Below are 22,863 nucleotides of genomic sequence, written 5' to 3'. Positions count from 1 at the left end.
GCTTTCCAGGAGTACTGAGAAAACTAGCTTTTTCCAGTTAAACTCATTTTTGCTGCAGCAACAGTACTCACTCCAACTTCCATCCTTTCTTCCATAGTTTAGTGACAACCCCACCCTCACTGTTGTTACTGTGCTCCTGACTTCTCTCTGCCCAAATTACCAACCTTTGACAGCTTCCCAGGAACCTGACCACCTTCAACCAGAACAGAAACAGAGCTAAGGATACTGCAGGAATTAAGCTTTGCTCTAGCTTGCCTCTGCCTTTCGCAACAGAGAGCTATTGCAACAACCCGCAGTTGTCTTACCCTCCCTCACCATCCTAAGTGACAGGACAGGGCAGGATGCAGAGGCAGAGGAGTGGGCTGCAGACCACACTCAGCATTAGCACCCTCAGCCATTCATGTAGCCTTTGTGCCAAAGCAGACAAAACAGAGCCTCCACCCAGAGAATCTTATCCTTTGGTTTTAGACTGAGGTTTTGCTGCCCTTATCAGCCCCACCTACAGATGATTCAGTGACAAAAACTGTTAAGCAAAGCATACAACAAAGGCAAATTTTGTTTATACCTTCTCCTTCCAAAAACATTAAAACTATGACTTTGCCCTCAACATTAACTTTTGGTTATAAAACTCCAGCTGTTCAGCAAATTTCTGTATAATCATTCCAATGAGCCCTCACAGGGGTTTAAACTAAGCATTTCAGTTAAACTTCATTATTTTGGGGGGTGAGGATGGGCATAGAAAGAAAGCAGGCTGCTACTACTACTGAAACAAAACAAGAAGTTAGTTTGTTTCCAGCTACTGCTAAATTCACTGTGAATTATTTCACTTGAACCTCCTGAAGTGCCTCAGGAGACATTCTTCTGCATTAAGCTTGCAATTACTCTACAAAGCTATACTATAAATTTTTCATCCCTTTACAGCTGTCCCTCTGCTTACAGCTATACTTAACTGAACTGTTGCCATCAGCTACCTGCACTTTACAGAGACTCAGGGCATACATATATATTTTGAAAACCATTGTAATAACATCTGCATTTCCCTTCAACACTCTTCTTGATATCTGCAATATCTACAACTTGAAAGTACTTCTCAGCCATAGGCTCATTCTTTAAGTGTTTAAAAACTGTACTCCACTATTCTCCACAATCTGTCAGTCATTAAGAGCTTTGCAGCTTAGCCAGAATTATGTCATAGGCATAAAATATTTTCAGTAATAATTTCAAAGACTTATTTTTGTGTATTATTATAGCATTAAGTATTGTTACTTTCATTCAGGAATACCAAACAAGTGCATGATTGAATTGGTAGCACCAATTTTTAAATTGGATAGCACCATTTTTAAAATTATGGTATCCATCTGGTTAAATCTAGCCCCATTTGGTGCCCCCTCCACCAAAAAAATCATCTACCACGCTCTTTCATTAAATTTTTCATTGCAGTGCACATAGAGTGTGTCCATTCCTAACCAAGCTAATTTTTAACTAACAGAATGAACAGCATTCATTCCCTACCTAGAAGAAGGATGTTCCTTCTTCTTCTACTAGGTACCACCTAGTAAGGCTACAACTGCTCATTATGATTTTGGTTTAATATGCAACTCCCCAGCTGATATCTAAAATGAACAATTTCAGGTATGTTGTTTAAGGAGAAGCCACCTAAACAGCAAATGGAAATAAACAAGGGACAGTATTTCTGTAGGATGCGTGAAGAAAGTTGAAGCAACAGTCTGTTAATGTGGTAAGGAAAAGACAGAATACAGAACTAGGTACAGTGGCAGAAGCTTCCTAAATGAAGAACTGCTGCCAAAAGAATTATAAGACGCAATCAATCAAACCTTTGTTTGTTTTCATGCTATACACACAGTAGAGACTTAGTCTGCGAAATCACAATAACACTTTTCTGCTAATTAACACCAATTCATTGAATTATCTATATGATACAATTAAGGCAAATAGTAACAATTTATGCCATTTTCTTTCCTTGCCTATGGTTACAACCTCTTGTGAAATACCCCGTCCTTGGAAATGAGATTCAGGATCCTTGACTCGTGATAGATACCTAGAGATAAAGACCAATCTCAACAAGTTGTGGTACTGCCTTTGGGAATCCACTTCTTGAATCTCTGTACAGAGAAATCCAGTCTTGTAAAGTATCTTCAGGAAACAGCTTTTACATGTTTGCGATGTTATGAACTCAATTTCAGATTCCATGACAGATTAAAAAAAAACCCAACCCTCCTTTATCTTCATGACAAAGTCTCCTTCAATACCTTGATTCTAAAAAGATACAAAACACTTCACATGTGGCAGACACAAGGAAATTGTGGAAGACTGCAGTAATTTCAAGAGTTCTTTTATTGGCAGCACTTCAGTTTTCCCTTGAGGAAAAAGAAATAATTTGTTTTGTTAAACCAATTCCTTTGCATTACAAAGAGTAGCTTCTATATGCACGGTAACCAAAGTTTTCACTCTCTGTAACTTCAGCTTTCCTTGTTCCAGACTTAAAAAGCTACATCTGGGATCAAACCACAGAGCAAGAGATGTAGTAAAACTAAGTTAAGAGCACCTACAATTTGTGTCAGGCATTTCACACAACCAAATAGGTAGACAGGAAATTTACATGCCATAAAAGCAGATCTCAATATATAGCTTACATGCGGTTAAAAAGAATGTCAATAAATAAGCTTCAATTTTTTGTTAAGATACTAACTTTACATCTCCTTAGTGTTAGAAGAAACTGGCTGGCTTAAAAAAAAAAATTCCAGAAAAAACTCCATCTTAACCAAAACCTGAATATATAACTTAACTGCTGCATAAAGCAGTTTACAATCCAAAAATTAGTCAAAATATTTCTTATACATTTCTCTCCCATTCACTAAAAACATTAATTTCAATATTAAATGGAATACCCTAGATTTTAATACGTAGCTTTACACATTTAAAACAAGTTTCAAATGCAATAAAAGTTGCTTGAAGGCATAAGTTGGAAAGACATATGAAATTCCATTATTTGCTACTCTTCATATTCATTCCACAGAATGATGATAAAATGAATTTGTAGATGGAATATTCCCATAAAATTTCAGAACTGTATTCTATTCAAATGACTTGGAAGAACAAGAAGTTGACATAACACTCAAACTGTATTAACATAACACTTTGGCAACCTTATTAAACATGCTTATGTAATCACTTTGAGTATCTGAAAGAAACAAGCGCTCAAGGTACTAAATTCTTCTTCAAAATCAAAGGACAGTTGCACATCCAGCCTTTTCCTCAGAATCTTTCCTAAACAAGGACATCTACTCTTCTTCATTTACCACCCTTCACAATTCAGTTTTATTTATTTAAAAAAATGTAAGTTATTTCAGCAGCATGGTCATCACTCTCACAGAAAATCTTCACAGCAAACATAAGATGCTCAGCTATTTTTTCCTCATTCTTGTGTAAATGGGGAAGCCACTGCCACCTCAAATGGCACAATCAGCAATACAGGTCTGAGCACTGACAGAGGATTAAAGTTCACAACATTATTTTTGGTCCCAAAAGAACTTTAAAAGATATTTACCCTTTAACTTTTCATTTGACAACCAAGAAAAGACTGTGTCCACAATTTCTGGAATGCCTGTGTGGGCAATGCCATTTGTAATTCTGGGGGTTGGTGCACTCAAACAATGGTTTATTGGAGATCTTTCAGATACAATTAGATTGCAGACCATCGGCTCCATCACAACAAGCCTGGATTCTCCTCAAACTTACACAGGATATTTATTCATGGGATATTTAACTAGGGTGCAGAGGGAGTTACCAGAAGCATGACCATAATCTTGCCTTCTCCATCTATCCCCTACCCTCTCTTTCCCCAGTGCACTTGGGAAGGAAAAGGAGCCAAGGAGACCAAACAGTACCCATCCCCATAGAGCTTTCTGCCCCGCTGTAGAGACTGGGATTTATAATCAAAACTGTCTGGGACACAGACTGTTGCTAGTGTTGCCTGCAATGCTGGCAGGCTGTTAAAGTTACAAAGAGAAAAATGTGCCAAAATATGTACTCTTGCTTGCCAAGCATATAATCCTGATGCATACTTCCTGATAGGAAAAGGATTTAATAAATATGAGACAATTTCCTTTTCCCTTTGCTTAGAAATGATCTTCTTTCCCACATGCTTAAGGTCAGAGAAAAAGAAACAGCATGCCTTTCACATTTAAAAGAAGCTCAGTTAATTCTCTGACTGGAACACTCAGGTTCATTTGATCAAGCATATTCTGTATTTTCTTAGCAACTCAGATGACAATCACCAGGACAAGTTTTGGAATCTAAGAGAGTTTCTGCCTCTCATGGAACACTTCAAAACATGTTGGAGGGCTGGATTTGTTGGTGAACATGGTGCCAGTTGTTGCTGGGCTCACTCCAAAGCGTGCTGTACTAGTAGCTTCTCTCCTGGGTGGAAACAGCAAGGGAACACCTGAAAAGGATTAGGGGTTTTACACTTGAATCATGGCATGCCCTTGATTAAAATGAAGAGCAGGGAAGTTTGCTACAAAATTTCCAGTCAGCAAGGGTAATTAGAAACATGGATACATATAAGTTGAGGGACAGTTTCTGTTGCTTAAAAAGGCAGAAGTAGCAGAAAAGTAAATTTGTGGATCAGGGAACCAAGTAGCAGACAGGGCAGTGCAGGGCTGAAACTCTCAAGCTTACTTCATTACTGTAGCACGGCAATTTAGTATATTACTACGAGTCATACTTGTAAAATACTACACAAACCAAGGCTAGAATTTCAAAAGACTCCTCATTAAAGAAAAACTAAAGGTAGCTAACAACACATTCAACAGATCTGCTGCAAAAACAATGTAAAGGAGGTACTGACAACTGCATTAAAACACTGTGTCAAAAATAATCTTAATACACTTAAGAAAACTCTTGCTTTCATAATAAGGATTTCAAAGAAGAAACAGTTGTCATTTAGATCTAACAGAGTCGAGTTTCCAAGTACTGAAAGATACCCAGCAAATTACTTAAGTGTTACTAAGGTAACAATCACAACTGTATTTTCCCTACTTACAACATCCTTCTGCTGGTTAACATCTTTTCCTATTTGAAAAAAAGGAGGAAATAAGACCTTTCACTCATAACAAGCTGTCAGAGACTTCAGTTGCTAAATTATATTCAGCAGCGTGACCATAAAAACTTAGAGAGGATGTAGGAAAACAGTTGACGTAGTGTTTGGAACAGAGGTTGCAAGCAAGATGAGCGTCTGCCTCCAAAGTAACAACTAATAAGACAGGAGCAATACAGCCCCAGGCTGCACCAGGGGAGGTTTAGATTGGATAGAAGGGATAATCTCTTCACTGAAAGGATGGCCAGGGACATGGTTGTCACCATCTCTGGAAGTATTTAAAAGACCTGGAGATGTAGTGCTTGGGGACATGGTTTAGTGGTGGATTTGGCAGTTTTAACCTAACAGTTGGATTTAATAATCTGAAAGGTCTTTGCCAACTTGAACCATTATATGATCCAATGAACAACAGAGCTTATATAGCAGCAAAACTTTGCCTGACAGCAAAAGGCAGTCTACAAACACTCACTTTTACCAGAAGTATTAAGCATTCTTAAAAGTAAAAAGCAGTCAAAAGGGCTAAAGATTTCAGAAAACTAGCTATTAGCCTAATCAAACTGAGAACAAGAAATATCAATCATCACCACATGTGTTAGGAACAGGTTGGAAAAGATTATTTTGAACTCCAACAAGAATGTTGTTTGAAACATTACAGTTGTTGGCCTGTTTTCCTACAAAAAGAAGATCTATGCAATCAAACTGCCAGTTCATCTGTTTGTTATTCTTCTTTAGTAATGCTTAAGTTCAATGGTCAATTTCAACCAAATTTAGCAGTGGTCCAGAGGTCTCAATAATACTTAATTTATACAGGACATGCAAAGCCAGTTTGGTAGGAAAGAAAACCCAATTAGTGAAGAGTGTCTAATATAAACCCATATGTAAATCTACTTTATTTGCCTTACTAGTTTTACTGTCAGCACCTACCAGCCACACAAAATAAATACTTATCTAATGATAATTTGGATGGTTCGGCATCAAGTATACTCAGGGAATAATACAAGAAAACAAAGAAGAGAGGTACTGACAGAACCTCTCATTTATAATTGACATGTAAAAAAGCTGATATTTTGTTATGAAGGAGAGCATGAAAAAGTCATGGAAGACCATGTCTCATAAGTTCTTCCACTGCAACTCAGTTTTAAATATTGAAAGATGTGATGCTTCCATGTAAACCTGAAATGAATGCTGAGGAGGATTACAAGCAGCTCAACAACATGTTTGTTATCACTAGCTTTGAGAGACTAGTATTCCAGTATCCATAGAATTATTTGGGTTGGAAGGGACATAAAAGCTAGTTTCAAACCTCTGCCATGGGCAGGGATACCCCCCACTAGACCAGGTTACCCTGGGCCCCATCCAACCTGGCCTTGAACACTTCTAGGGATGGGACATGCACAACATCCTTGGGCAACAGCCACCAGTTCCAGTGCCTCATCATGCTCACAGTAAATAATTCCTTCCTAACATCTAAGCTATGCCTATCCTCATTCAATTTAAAGCCATTATTCCCATATTACTACTTCTAACTATTACAGAATATTGTATAGTGGAGCATAAGAGCATGAAAAGAGGAAAAATGAGAAAGAACATGAGTGGAACAATATTTCAAATACATGAGAAAATTATTATTACCTAAAAATTCTACTGCTTGTCTCTTGTTTTTACCACAGTATTATCATTATTAAATGTCTTTTGAAATAAGTTAGCAGAAGAAAATCTAGCAATGTAAGAAAATTTCAGTGGACATTAGATGGGATCTCTAAACCCAGCTTATTCATCTTGCAGGACTTATGAGTTCACATTCAGGGTTTCTTCCATCTCCTCCCCATCCACCACCATTACATGTTCAGAAACCAAACTAATTTGTGCTTTTAACCCAAAGAATCTGCAACTCAAACATGTCAATAGTTAGCTGAACATAAAAGCAGAGCTAGAGCTGCAAAGCTATGCCTGCTGCAGGTGTATGAACTAATAATGCAAAGAAGATGATGTAGATTGAAAAAACTCACCTCTGTCTCCTGAATTGCTAGTTTGACAATTTTGGTCAAATATTCATGCTGGCTTTGCAAGCATTCAAACTGAGTCTGCTTACACTGGTTATGAATGTACCCTAACACAAAACTTCAGAGAGTCACCCTGAAATTTTGGCAGTAACAATTCCTCAGATTACCAATAACTCATAATATCATTTCTGTAGTCCTGTCACAAAGACACAGAAATTGTGGCAGTTTACTGGGCATAGTGACCTCTTAAGCCTGGAAGCAAACACATCAGTTGTGCATGGAAACAGAAGTATCATGTCCCAAATCAAAAGATAACCTTTACTCACAGCTGGGTAGTCTGTCTACTTCCAGTCTGTGCACTAATGGACAGTTTCAAAATGCAATTATGGCTTAGACAGAAACACCTTCGGATATAAACAATATATAAAAGCACTTTGGTGTCACCCAGGGAACTGACTACGCCAAATTCCATATATATTCTTTTGAAGAACATACCACGTTCAGTAGGCTATAAGTATCTAACACAAAATACATCAGACAAGTTCACTTGCAGGCTTTGTAGAACTGAAGCTGCTTAATTCTCTTAACGTGGTAGAAAAATAAAAATATAAATCAAGTTACGATATTTTTCAGACTCTGTGGGGAAGAGAAAAATATCAAGAGTCTTTGACATCTTATTACAAGAATTCGCCAGATCTGATTTAGAACTCTCAAAGGCATCTCAAACTCTTCTGAAAGGTCAGGAGATACCTCACACTTAACAACACTCTGGTCTCCTGAGCTTATGTAAGCTACAGAGCAAACATAGATAATACAGTCACAAGACCACCAAAAAGAAAATAATGATAAACCATTCAGAAATCTCTTAATGCATCCATCTCTACATTTTGAGGATAAAAGAATCAAAATTTTCATCACACTAAATTCCTCTCAAAAAGTTATTTTCCAGATGCCTATCTACTGCTTTTTTCAGCATCCTCCCTTGTATGAACCACTAGTAATGATTCTATAAAATCACTATAACTAACCATTTTGATGCAAGAACTTATTTAGCTGAGAGATCAGTTTAAAAATACAGTATTGCTGTTGGCAATGATGGTACCATAATCAGAAAATATTAATTCCTCTAATTAAATACTGTATAAGAAGAACAGGAGCATTAAGTCAATACCAACAACAATCATTGAAGATATTTTAGAAATATTTTAGCTTTATAGACAAATTAAATGTTTAAGTCAAAATGTCCCAGTATTAAGAGGAAATAACATCCATTTACAGGAAACAAATCAATATTTTACTGATCACACATTGCTATGCTACCTCAAACATCTTGCAAGCACAAACCTGCAGCAATGCTGCTTCACGTCAGACTGCAAGTCTAATTACACCTCACTTTATGCTATTCGGTAACTAGCTCCGAGTCAGACCTTTAAGCATCACCACTTGCGCTCTGAAGCTCAAAAACCAGCCACAAGGCCCCACCAGCTGTGAGAGGAAAAGACTACAGGCATTAACCCATTAGGTGAAGTAAGTACAGCTTATCCTACTAGGGTACGAAAGGCTGTAGAACAAAAAACAGGTGACCCAAGGGGAAAAAAGGGCTACTTTAGATTCTACCTTTTCTTGTAGTTCTCACCCCAAAAGTTAAGCCCTATTTAGCAATCAGAAATGGAAAGTTAGTAGAAGTCAAAGCCCAGGATCTCTGTAACTGTGCACTCTATATGCAGTGACTTTTCCCTTATTATCACTTCTCCCTGTGTAACAGCAAGCTAAGAGTTTGAAGAGTTTCATCTGTTTGTTCAGTTCTTGAAAACTTCCACACTAAAATTTGCAAGCATATTTTGAAGAAGAGCAGCAATACAACAAAGCATAAAAATAATTCCGAACAGTAACTACAAGCAAATCAGTGGAAAAAACTTGAAAACCGAATACAGTAGTACACTCTATTGGCTGAAAAGCACTGAATTATTGGTAAAACCCTTGCAGACTATTCAAGCCCTTTGCAGAATTACCAACCTTCAGGGTATCAGCAAAGACAGCTCTTTCATGTGAACTGATGCTTACTATTGATAAGTAAGCGTAGCCTATGGCAGCGCTTTTTAAGTACAAAGACAGGTCAGAAAACTGAAAGGTTTTTCATGTAAAGGAGCATACACCTTAATAGCCAACCAGGCACCTCCCTTAGTCTAGGGGGGTAAAAGGAGCAACAGCTGTTTTCAGAAGAAAAGGTCAGAAGGGCTGGCTGAATATGAGAGCATATTGGGCTTAGCTTGATTCTACATAAGATGTTACAACCATACTGATGTAAGGCCTGCATTAGATTATCTCATTATAGCAACAGTTATGTTGCCTGTTTTTAATGAAAGTATTCTGAGGTGACTGCTTCAATTCCAGCTAAAGCCCTGAACGTGATCACTTTTACACAAAGCAACAAGAAGCCTTCAGTGCTAAAATAGTGTTGTATTTTAAAAATACAGCTGTGGATCAAGTAACATTTTACTACTGACATCAGAGACAAAAAGTTTTGCATAACTTCACAGCATGTAACCATCAGACCACTCTCAACTCACTACAAATGTTTCTTTAGCGATGACTAGTACAGCAGAAGCCATCTTCAATTCTTCAGAAGCACACAACTTTGTAAACAAAGTTAAACAGCAGTGTTTACTTTAATTCAAGGGGAAACCAAAAAAGAACAGAAGAAAATCAAGTGGGGAGAAGAGGTTACAAAGGACTTGTTTGGAGCTGAAAGGATAAAGGGGAGATAATACAGTGAACCACACCTTGAAAGTATAAACTGGAGGAGAGAGGAAAAAACCATGCAACAGTACATCTACTGCTTAAAATGAAACCCCAACTTCTGTTGCTTAACACAACCTCCATACAGACTAGAGATACTCAGCCTCCTTAAGTGCATTCTTCTTTTTAAAGGTTCCACAATAGGAACAAATAGTTCAAAAGCATAATCCATGGACACAGAGCTGCCCACTGATATCACTTCTTCAATCAGCTCAAAATTAGTATTGAAGAAGAGTTACTATCTTGTTAGGGACCAAATTTGCTGCTCAAATGTTTGCACATATAAGGTAGACATGATCAATGGTACAAAAGCCACACTCAAAGCTCTCCAAACCAGACAAAGAAATAATGAATCATAGTCAGAAACATCCCAAGTATTCCCAGTTCCATTCACTCCTACACAGTGATACATTTTCCCTCTGTGCTATCATAATTTACATAAGATTTCAAGCTAATAATGCTCTGCAAACATATGTTTAAAAAAAATTACGTAATTTTACTTTATGTTACTGAAAAATTGAAATAATTGTAACTTTAGGCTTGCAAAAAATCTAATGGCAGCACTTTTTTGTTAAAAAGTGCTAATATCCTAGTAATAGCAAACAACTAGGCAAATGGTACAGGTAGACTTCCCATTATAGCAGAATCTTGCTGTTCTAATATTTAAAATGCATGAAGCACTGCTTTGACAGACGACAAATATGCTATTCTATGATTTTGTTTCTCTTTAGTTTTATTAAAGACATATACACTGCAAAACTTTCCAACTTTGTTTCCGGATTAAAAGTTCTGTCATGAAAGAGTTACTTGAGCCTTTGCAACACCCAAAAACCTCAGTAAGAGAATTTCTACACAGCTTTTCAAATACCAGTTAGGTACTTGAACTAATACTTTACCTATATAATATTATACCTGAAGCATCTGGGAAAGTAGTTTTTAAGAGTAAAACAGCAATACGGACATTGTCAGATTCCAGTGGATGTGGTCAACAAAATAGTGGCCAGGTCCCCACCAAGCAGCAAGAAGAAACACAAGCTTTCCTAGGCACTGTGGGTTTTTGGAACGTGCATATTCCAGATTACAGTCAGATTGTAAATCCTCTCAATTAAGTGACCCAGAAAAAGAATGATTTCAAGTGAAGTCCTGAACAACAACAAGTTTTTTGAACAAATTAAACAGGAGATTGTTCATGCAGTAGCCCTTGGGTCAACCAGGAAAGAACAAGATGTGAAAAATGTGCTTTACATTGCAGCCAGGGAGAAAGGTCCTTCCTGAAGTGTCTGGCAAAAAGCACCCAGGATAAGCCCGTGATTCCTGCAGTCAGGGATGCAAAGGATCCCAGGCCTGTTACACCCCAACTGAGATACCAGCAGCTTATGAAGGAGTTTAAGCTGTCTCAGAAGTGACTGGCACTGAAGCACAGCTTCTTCTGGCACCCCAACTGCAATACTGGGCTGGATGTTCAAAGGCAAAGTCCCAGCCACACATCACGTCACACACTACGTGGAATAGGCAAGTTGTGTTGACCACACAGCAAGCTCAAATAAGAAACCCCAATCACCCAGGGATCTTGGAAGTCAGCAAGAACTGGCACGAAGGCAAAAATTTCAGACTACCATCATCAAAGGAGAAGGTACCACATGCTGAAGAAGCCCTATCATATAATCAACCACCAGAAAATGAAAAGCAACACACTCTTTTTATTGACAGTTCCTGCCATACATTGAAAATGGAAAGCTGCCATGTGAAATCCTACACAACAAGCTGTAGAAGCTATTGAGGGACAAGATGGATCAAGACAGAGAGCAGAGCTGAAAGCCATCCAGCAGGCTTTAGATGTTGCTGAAAGAGAAATGGCCAATGCTCTACCTCTACACTGACTCATGGATAGCGGCAAATAATGGAAAAAGGTCAACTGGCAGCACAGAGGGAAACTGAGATCTGGGCTGCTGAAATGTGGCAAGACATCACTGCCCTGGTGAAGAAGTTGGCCATAAAAGTATGTCACATAGATGCACATGTACCCAAGAGCTGGGCTACCAAAGAACATTACAACAATGGACAGGAAGATCAAGCTGCCAAGATTAAAGTGTCTCAGGTAGATACGGACTGGCAACAAAAAGGTGAATAATTTCTGCCTTGGTGGGCCCATCATGCCTCACATCATCAGGGAAGCAATACAACACACAGATGGGCTTGTGATTGAGGGGTGGACTTAACCATGGACACTATGTCCCAAGTTATCCATAACGGTGAAACATGGGCTGCGATCAAGCAGGCAAGGCCTCTATAGCGTGGTGGACTATGGCTGAAATACAAATATGGGGAGGCCCTGCTTATGGACTACATCACACTGCTGAAAACCCACCAAGGCAAGTGCTACATGCTTACAATGGTGGAAACAACCCCTGGATGTCTGGATACATACCCCCTGCCTGATGCTACTTCCCAGAACACCACTTCTTGGGCCTTGTCCTGTGGCAACATGGCACCCCTGAGAGAACTGAGCCAGACAACAGGACTCATTTCAAAACTAGTCTCACAGACACCTGGGCCACAGAGCACAGGACTGAGTGGGTGTACCCTATTCCAAATCATGTGCCAGCCTCTGGGAAAATTGAACAGAACAATGGACTGTTAGAAACCACATTGAAAGCAGTGGGTGATGGGGCCTTTGAACACTGGAATCTACACTTAGCAAAGGCTGCGTGGTTTAGGTAACTCCAGAGGCTCCAGCAATCAAGCTGGTCCTGCTCAATCAACCCCCCCCCCCTACCATAGAAGGGGATGAAGTCTCCGTGGTGCATTTGAGGAATAGCAGTTTGGATTGGTCGTGCCTAAAGCAAAGGCAACCTGTCTGTGCGACTGTTTTTGTTTGAGCAGTTGCTAGGTAATGTAGAGGGATGGGGAAACACAATGTGTACCTCAAAGGGATTTGATTTTTGGGTGAGAACAGTCTGTAATGTTGACTTTTATAACACTGGCTGCTGAATGGCATTGCCACTCTATGCCATAACTACCATAGGCAATAAATATGGTCTGCTCCAGATACATGAGGCTCCTGATGTAGCTCACAACCACCCAGCAGCACACCAGCCCTCCTGCCCTGGAAGACATCTAGATTGTACAGAGCCCAAAGTCACAGACCAAATTAACTCAATGGACATCTTGGAGAGACAGCTATTGACTGCTGAAATTATACCTATGCTTGTATGTGTATATATATATATATAGCTGCTGGTAGGTATAGGATTTGTGCATGACATGAATGGTATAGACTAAGGGGAGGATAATGTTCTGGTTCAAGCAAGAACAGGGTTAATTTTTACAGTAGCCAAGAGGAGGCCTCACCAGGAGACAAAGATTATTCTATGTCACCTCACATCACTTTCTGGGGACAGGGGAAGGAGTCCCTTCTGCATCGTGTAGCACGGTACTGCAGTCAGGTATTCATCAGGCCCTGCCTGGTGAGCACTCACATGTGACTCGTTCACCTCCCTCATACACTGTTATTAATATTCTTGCTCTTACTGCTCCTTTTCTTATTTCACTGCTATTTCCAGTAAATTGTTCTTATCTCAACCCACAATCTCTTCCTTTTGTGCTTACAATTCGCCTCCCTATCCAATGACGGGGAAAAGAAGCTGGGGGGGAAGTAAGTGAGCAGCAGCACATGGTTTGGAGTTTTCCAATGGGAACACAAAATTGGGGAATTTCCTTCCTAGACCTTCTTTAGGATGCCTCACTGCTATATCACAGTCTGCCCATAATCACATATAGTGCCAATAAAAGGAGATAAGTGACTGGTTACAACAAACTGATGGGAGGCATGACCTGAAACCAGTCAGCAGAAGCTGCTCTTCTCTGAAAGAAATCAAAAATTCCATACCCATAAAAAAACCCACACAAACCAACTTTGTTTCTCAAAAAACAGAGGGATCATCTGTATTTCATTTTTTACTGAAAAACAGGATTATGATGAAAGAACAAGCAAGACTTGACAAAACAGAAATTACTTTTAATTAACCAATTAATAAAATTACATTAAATAAAAGAACTCTGATAATATTAACTTTATTTTCCTTTAATTTGAGTTGCTACCTTCATGATCAGTTTACCAGGGCACACATATGAACATATTGCCTAAGTTACGTGAAGCAAAGCATTAGACAGGCAGGTGAAAAAGGAAAAAAAAAACCACTACCAAACACCCAAAATGAACTAGCAGAGAAAAAACAGATTTTTCCCAAAATAAGTGCTTATGATTTCACCTTCTTAATGTAACCTAAGATCTAAAAATAGTCACAGAACATAAAATCACTTGTTGTGTCTTGAACTGTTAGTTTAACTGCTTACATACAGAACCTTCTAGCAAGAGTCATGTACTGATGTTAACCTTGGGAATAATACAACATGAAAACCCACTCAGAATTTTAAAAATAACACTTGCAGAAAAATCTCTGCAGCATAACTAGTTCAAGTTGTAAAACCTTTTACCAAAATCATTAAAGAAAATCTGACTTGTTTTAAATATGAGCAAAACAAGAAGACCATTGTGAACTTCTGAACAGGAAGGATCCACAGACTTTCTTCTAACTGAGTATCCTTTACGAGCAAGCAAAGGTCATTCAGCAGTAAAAGAATGAAGCAGGTTGATTTTGACTTCAATAGGCTTAACATGTGGATCACAACACACTAGCCTTTTTGCCTCTCTTTTTTTTTGCAAGTGATTCCACCAGGCAAATTAATCTTCCCACATCATTCAACAGTTTATGGAAACAAGATGTTTCAAGACAGAAAAATCAGGGCTCATGACAGTGACTAAACAGTTCACCCAATAAAAGCTGTTTTCATCTAGTCCCATTCCAAAGTGTTAAGATGCTATGTACAGCACATGTCTTGCCCTTTATCCAAGACATGATGTACCACCACTGAGTAATTTTGTGGTAAGCCAACCAATTTCATACTAGGTGTTGTCTTGGAATACAATTAAAGAAATTTTCTTTAAAAATCAAAAATCACGGAAACTGAGCAGAAGATCTGAAAAATACAAAGAAGCTGCACTTTTATCAAGGCGAAAAAATGGTTGAAGCAAACTTGCTCCCAATATACTGGGAACATATTTTGCCTTTCTCACACTAGCCTTTAAAAATCCAACTGCAAGCAATAAATAAAACTCTTAATTATTAGCCCAGTATATCAAATCTCATGATTCCTCAAGATATAGAGTTGGATTTCTTAGATGTTTCAAACAAATCAGCTCAGGCAAAATATACAGCAGCTAATGTGTGGGTGTTTTTATAGAACTTCATTATGCTTTTTGAAACAAAAGGAACAGAAGTCCAGAATATACAAGAGACAAGAACTCAAGCAGCTTCTAGTCATCCTTTCATATCAGGGTTAAAACTGTAAAACTCCTCCTTCAGTGGTAACTGTCTCACATTTAATACCTGGTCTCTAGTTAAGACTGCAAATATTCTGTTTGGATTCCTGACCTTGTAATGGTCTAAGGATGAAAGTAGAATGTAGGGGCATGTGCCTTTTACTAAATTTGCTAAAACCAATGAGCATATGAGGGAACATGAAGGGAGCAGCAATGTTATATGTGTGGTTTTTTAAAACTCGATTGGCCACATCACCCTGCCACTCTCCCCGAGTTGGAACACTGTCATTTCTTACTGTGTTCTGTAGCACAATTTCATTTTTGCTTTGGATTAAGTTTTTAAACATAGAACTCTTGCAACAGAGCTCATTTTGCAAAGCATTTCTATGGAAAAGGCACCTTTCCTCCAAGAATTTTCTCACCTACAACACAGGGTTGCGGTATTCCCAACTTCACTTTTACATAGTTTAATTTCTTCTACAGTACAAGAACAATGTGCCGGTGACAGTGCAAACTTTTCCCAAAAAAATCCTCAACTATTCAACCTCAACACTAAGTCATTATTCTGCATTTATGCCATGGCACTTAAATAGCATCCTTACTTTCTGAAATGTCACTGGGACTAAATCCAGAAGTGACAAAAACCTATAATGTTTTAATATGCTACATGTTTCACCTTACCAATTCAACACAGTAAAAAATCTGGAGACTATGAAATTTCAGCCTTCAGAAATATGTCTTGCCCTTCAGAATGAAAAAAAAAATTCAACATGCTTGGAAATACAATGGTCTCAGTATAAGCAAATACAAGGGTAGCATGGAGGGGTGGGGAATGAAAAAAAATCCGTAAGTGCACAAATTTCATTAAGCATTAATTGCTCTCTGTAATATATTCTCAAGCACACACACAGAGTCAAGAAAGCACACTGGGAAAGTGAGGCCAAACACCCAATAGCTTAAGTCAACTAATGAGATAATTAGAAGTCCAAAACAGGTTTAATACTAAAATCACTTACAACCGGGGTTTGTAAAGAAGGAGCAGTAACACTGATAGGTCGCAATCCCAGCCTTGTTTTAAGCAGCTGCCTCTAACCATAATATATTATAATCTTTGACAAATGTTGTCTACAGAGGGGACAAGGCAGGCATAAGGCAACACACAGACTTGAAAATTAATTTAATGCTACAGCATTCTATGGCTCTGGTTGTAGGTTCCCTACTCTGTCCACCCTCCCTCTACCTCCTTCCCTCCCAGACACTGGGTTTATTTCAGACTTGTGACCAAATAATGAAATACTCTACCAGGAAAAGTATCAAAAAAGCCATACAAGAAAAAAGGATTCAGTCCTTGAAGAGAAGATCAATGATATACAGGGCATACTTCTTTAATTGCTTGATGATGAAACAGCAGCAGTTACAGTATTATTTAAACACAGCTTTTAAGTACAGCTTCAAAAGGAGAAGCCAAATGGGATAAAACAGCTTCTTTCAGCTGAGGAAACAGCAAATAGATTGTTTACAAATAATGTCTACAAAGTACAAAACACTGTTTGGAAATTAAAAGTTTCAGATCCAGAAGTGAAATGTTCAAAGAAGTTTGTAGGACATACTTAGTATATTCTGACATATTTTAATTGATGAATCCCTGCTTTTGTGAGTAACTGGAGGTAATAAAAGTGTTTCAACAAATGTGAAACCCAAGCACATTTTTATCACCAAATTTTAATTTTGGTTTGATTTTCAGAAGAAGGAGGATACATGCTGAATCAGTTAGAATTCAAGGGTCTGCCTAGCATGAATTCAAAAACTTGAATTAAGAATATATATTTTAAATCTCATATACAGGATAACGGAGTATTTCAAATTAGAAAAAGCTGTTCTCATTTTCCATTGTGGTAAGACAGCACATCATGCATTTTAAATACATACTGAAGCTTTTCAGTCTCTTAATAACATTCTGTGTTCTTAAAATGTTGTAGTCAAATTCTTATCTAGACCACTATAAAGAATACCACAGTCATAGTCTATACTTCTCTACCCACAGTAAGGGGATAGCAGCAAATTACAGTAAAATCTGGTGTTACATTTAGCTGTACAACACTACTAATTAGAGAGTAATGTCAGCAATAAATATTTGGTTAAACTCTGCTTTGTCATCAGTGCAAGCAATTTAAGACGAAACTGATCTTTCAGAGAGTCCTTGGGTTTTTTTTTTTTTTTTTGGGGGGGGGTTTTTTGAGTCTATTTTTATTTTCTGGTTACTGAGTGTCTTTTCCTATGAAACAGTTTTCCAGAGCTACTGCTAAGCAAACAGAAAACCACTAGACAACGTTAGTAGTATAAGGGAAGATTCAAGCATTGAGGACCATGGCAATGCACAGTTCTCTTTAAACTGTCCTTAGCTAACCCTATTTTACTACTCAACGGCAAGATCTTCTAACAATGACCTTACAGAGCACACAGGCTGCATGACTTAGTAACAGCAAGGTAAGCTAAAAGACAGGCTTTATCACACCCTTCAGAAAGAATACAGGGAGGAGAAACCAAGATACAGACAAATATGAGTCCTATGGTAGATACAATATCAAGTAAAACACCCAGTTAACTCCCTAGACACTGACAAGTCTTCAGTTTTAAGAAAGAGGCTCTTCCCACAATTCCTCACAAGAACTGCCTGATGAGCCATGCTACTATTAATAAAAGCACTACAGAGATGAACAGCAGTAGTACCTTATTCTCCTTTAGAAAAAAAAAATCCAATCAAAGAAACACATAAGCAAAATACTACTACCTGCTTCTGAAAATCTGCAGAGACAATCAGTTTTTACACAAGAGGACAGTTTCACTGAAGTCAGGCCTTGAAAGCATCCCATACTTTAGTGTAGTCACGAAAACATTATGCCATCAAAGGCAGCTGTGATGTGCACAGCAAAGGGTTGGCATCTGACATTCTCTTTTACAACACCAACTCAGAGTTGTAATGCAATGTTTGGGTAGTGCCTCTAAGACATCAGACACTACAGCAAGTGAAAAAAAAAAAAAACAGAAAAACCATTTTTTTTCCCCAAGTCTATTAAAATAAATACACCTGCATTCTTGCTGAGCTGTCCCACCTGCAGTACATGCCAATCTATAATCTCATAGTATACATGGAACATACTTTCCTCATTTCACTAGCCAAACAGAACAGCTATTTTTGGATTACCCAATAGTAATTAATCAATATTCTGTTGATATGGCCTTCACTTAGTCTGTAAATCTTTACAAAGTTTTCTAAGACAAGTTGAAGTCTATGGAGGAAATAAGTTACCAGCAAAATTACCTTCACAGAAGAGTGCACACCACAAAGTTCTTAAGTAGAAGTCAAAATATTTACAGCATCATCTAGATGTTCTTTTCTATATGCTATCACAAAACTGACAACTCAGGCCATGTAAATTTATCACATCAATAGCTAAAGTAAATGAGAAGCTGAAACAAAACACAAAAGCTTGCCTATTTATTAAATTCATGCAATGAATCTTCTGATCTAAAAAAATAAACTAAAAATTACCTTTCACTCCAGTAGGAATCTTGAAGATTTGTAGAATGAAATCAACTATGCCAACTGGATAACAGCACAGTATCTTGCTTGCCTGTGAGGGAATAATTGAGTCACATTATGCCAAAAAATTAACCCACCAAATAAATTAGAAAACCAGATAACTGAAATTGAACAGTGCTAAAATGATAAACATTTTGAAAATGTGAAGACCCTGACAAAGAGGAAGAAACCCTGCACCACATCATTTAACTTGCACTTTGATTTTTGTCTCTTAACAAAATAGAAGTGTGGCAGTTTATTTTAATGTCTAACACCCTTAAAGTTTGAAGTAGTCTGCTTTCAAAATAGAAGGCCAGAAATAACCCCTTACAATGCAGTTTGACTTGTATAGCCCAGATTACAACAATCAGATGCTTCCACATCCCTTTTCTTGCTCCCATCCTCTTTCTTGTGTCCACCCATTGTGCGAGTACACAATGAAGTTTTCCAACACTATTTTTCTTGGGTTAATTTTGCTTGCAATGAGAAAGACAGCCCACCTTCCCTCTCCTCACTTCCACCTATTTAAGACCAACTCCAGAATGAAACCACAGTTTGACTTAGTACATCTTCCTCAGGAAAGCATTCAACCTTGCTTTAGAAATATGTAGTGGCAAATATGTTACACACTACAATCTTTAGTAAAATGACTTTTAACCTACTGAAACTTACACACAGTAAGCTAAAATGTAGAAAAGTTCCTCTTTCAAAAGTTAGAGTGGAGCTACACATTACAGACAAAACTATTAAAAATGTAAACTATTTAGAGCCTTTTTCTGCCAGTGAATACTTTCATAGCTCTCATCCATGTAACAAGTATACCTACCATCATTTTATGTTGTTCCCTCTCTTTTTAACCCTAAAATACATCAATCTTTTGTATTAAAACATACTTCCCAGATTAAGGCCGAAAGGAAATGCCAGTTCAAAAAGGAACCCCACAACCACCAACTACAGATTTTTTTTTTTTACCTTGTCATATATTTTAAACATTGTTTATAAACCTAGTTTGATTTTTTTGAACATCAGCTTAAAAAGAATGTATGTCCAAATTATTTATCACAACACCTCCTTTACATGTCTGTACTTCCCAGAACACTTCTCCATTCTCCACCTATGATGCACATTCTTCATCTTTAAAGGCATGACTTGGGAGCTGGTCCCATGAAAAATGAATATTCTGCCTATATCCACACTCACAAACTGATTCCGATCAGTAATACAGTTATTCTTCAGGTTACCTTCTCTAAATGAGAACTCCGCAGTGCTGCCACTGAATCCCCATTAAAACATCAGGAAGACAAACTAGCTTCAGAATGTTACCTGTGTAGGCCCTGAATCTAAAAAAAAAAAAATATTAATTGACTGCAGTTACTGGAAAATTATCCAAGTAGAAGTGGAAGAAAAGGTCTATTTCCACATGAATGAAGCCTGGAAGTTTATTCCACACAGACCATATGTTAAGAAGTTTGAACTCCCCCTCTTCTCCACTATCAACAAATGTGCAGAGAGAATATGCATATTACTGAAAGTCTTGTCTAGGCCATTTAAATTATATTTTTACAATGCAAGCTCATCTGCCACAGGTACAAACTGTTGACAGAAATTTTTGAGATCAATAACCTCAGAAAACACTGAAGGGAAAGTAATTTTCTAAGCCCAAAGGTAATGAAACTCAGCAGAATGTTGCAATTTAGGCAAAAGAAAGCAGCTCAACTTCCCACCAAGAGGGCAAGAGCAGACAGAAAGCAGCATGGCCAGCAGAAATGGAAACTTGTAAGGGAGGAGAGCAGCAGCCGAAGCAGAGTGCTTCTGCTGAACACCCTTCCAAGGCCACTGCTGCGTAACCCAGGGTGCCACCAAACTGCTTCTGTTCTGTAACTGGTTGGCACTGTAGCTTCGGGACTCCGTTATTCTGCTGTTCAAAACATGATGCTAAAGGACACAGCTTTTCTTTTAGACAGTCTCTCAAAGAAGCATTTTCTCATTTCAACCTCAGCAGGACTGGACACACAGAAGTTTATGAGAATTTGCTGAAGGTTAAGTTCTGTAGAGCCATGCTTATTGCATTTCACTAATGCTCTGGAAGCACCCATGACAGCAGACAGAAAGGAAGGCCACAAAGCTAAGAAAATGAACACATGTGCTTTAAGGCAAATATAGAATATATAATTTAAATTAAAAATTGGTCTTGAAGAGCTTTACAAGAAGTAAAAAACACACCAACTGTTTGCTAGTTATTACTGGTATCAAAGCACCTTAAGTTTACTTTAGCTGGCTATTACTTGTTCTCTGGCAGTGATTTTTTTTGGAAGGTGGGAATCATAATCATTACGCTGACAAACCCTCAAAACAACTCCCTTCATGTCAATCAGCAATCCTTCTAGCCACATACATGTGTGGACAGCACTATTAACATCAAAAGGGATTAAGTTCAACTCAGTGGGATCTTTACCTGTGGAAGAACGCTGCACACAAAAAATGTTACCACACTGCTAATAGCTCTTTTGAGTGTATTCAGACTTCAGAGTACTGTAATCAAAGCCTTAGGAAAGAACAATAATAGGAAAAGAACTTTGGACCTAAATTTATAAATAAAAAACTTTTTTTTAAAGATCTCAGTGCATAATGCTCAGAGGCTGGGTCATCACATCTTGAAAGGAGGCCTTATTTTAAAATAGTAGACACAAACCATATAAGAGGATTCTACACTTATTTTTACCCTAATCCTGAAAGGAAGGGAAATTAGGGATGCGAAGTCTTCCTCGATTTCACCCCCTACCTGATTCTTGGCAAACAGCCTCAGTGCGGGGGCCTACTTAGCTCATTTTTCTGCAGTTGCTAACTTACAGACGAAAGAAAGGAACAGCCCAAGATGCAAACAGATGAAGTTATCAGGAGGAGAGGAGTGGTGCTCCGGGAGGAAGGAAATTAGGAAACCAACCGCTGCTCTTCACGCAGCATTCACGCGACGGGTGCGGGAAAGGCACCAACAGCCAGCGGGACAGATTTTTTCGGGGAAAAACACCTCTCTCCTAAACACCTCTCTCCTTCTGGCCCCAGACCAGATGCGGGCACAGCAGCGCCGGCCGGGGTGACCCGAGCTGCGGCCGGAGGCGGCGGGCGCGGCACTGCCCGCGCCGGCAGCCCCGCGAGGGAGGCTTGGAAGCGAGCGGCGAGAAGCGGCCCCGCACGGCTCGCCTCGCCGGGACCAGCGTCCAAGACTGCGGGAAAAGGAGGCAGGGAGGAGCCAGCCCCACCAGCCGCTCCGCTGCCCGCCCGGGGCGGAGAGGCTGCGGCTCGGAGCCGCTCGCCTCCGCCACCCCCGGACGCGCGTCCTCGGGGCCGCTGCGGCCCCCTGCCGGCCGCGGCGCTGACAGCCCCCATCCGCCCGCCCCGCGGCCGCTCGGGGCCGGCACAGAAGAAGGGAAGGAAGAAGGGAGGGGGCAGCGCTACCCGATCAGCCGGGCCGGCCCCGCCTGCAGCCTCCGCATCCCGCGGCGAGCGGAGCGAACCAGTGAAAACGGCCATGGATACGCGGCAAAGCGGCCCCCAGCGCAGCGCTATAGTTGCCCGACCCCCTCCTCCCCGCCATCCCTCCTCGCTCCCCATTGCCGGCGTAAGTCGAGCTCCCTCGGGACCGCTCCCGTTGATACCTGCCGCTCGAACGGCCGCCGGCGCCCGCACGCTCCCGGAGTTCCCAGCCGCGGCCGTCAGCCCAGCCCGGGAGAAAACCCCGCCGGCCCCGCCCCCCGGCCAATCCGCGCCCCGGCCGCCCCCGCGCCCCGCCCCCGTTCCTTCCCGGCCGGGCGGCCCTGGCCCCGCCTCCACGCTAGCCGCGCCGCCATTGGCTGGCGCAGCCGTCAATCTCCGCGGGCAGCGCATCGCCCCCGCCCGCTCTTCCTGGGCCGTTTCCAGCGGCCGGTGCCCGTCGGGGCTGCGGTTTTAGCCTGGGGCCGGGACGGGCTTCGGTGGC

The 22,863-nt window shown here is 39.8% G+C and overlaps 1 protein-coding gene across 4 annotated transcripts in view; it reads right to left on the bottom strand.

The window, feature by feature from the left end:
• EPB41L2 (erythrocyte membrane protein band 4.1 like 2) overlaps positions 1-22,515 on the bottom strand; it is a 108,502-nt gene extending 85,987 nt beyond the window's left edge. For all 4 annotated transcript variants that reach the window (XM_053937770.1, XM_053937768.1, XM_053937767.1 and 1 more), the window contains exons 1-2: positions 22,344-22,515; positions 18,858-18,939 (exon numbers count right to left, since the gene is read on the bottom strand). In XM_053937770.1, coding sequence (XP_053793745.1) covers positions 18,858-18,939; positions 22,344-22,499 — 238 coding nt within the window. In that variant the 5' untranslated portion in view covers positions 22,500-22,515. The remainder of the gene's footprint in view (positions 1-18,857; positions 18,940-22,343) is intronic.
• Positions 22,516-22,863: the final 348 nt, after the last annotated feature.

This window comes from Vidua chalybeata, chromosome 3 (assembly GCF_026979565.1).
Source record: "Vidua chalybeata isolate OUT-0048 chromosome 3, bVidCha1 merged haplotype, whole genome shotgun sequence".
Classification (NCBI taxonomy): domain Eukaryota; kingdom Metazoa; phylum Chordata; class Aves; order Passeriformes; family Viduidae; genus Vidua; species Vidua chalybeata.
Note: the sequence above shows the minus strand (reverse complement) of the source record. Positions and strands in the feature narration are given on the sequence as shown.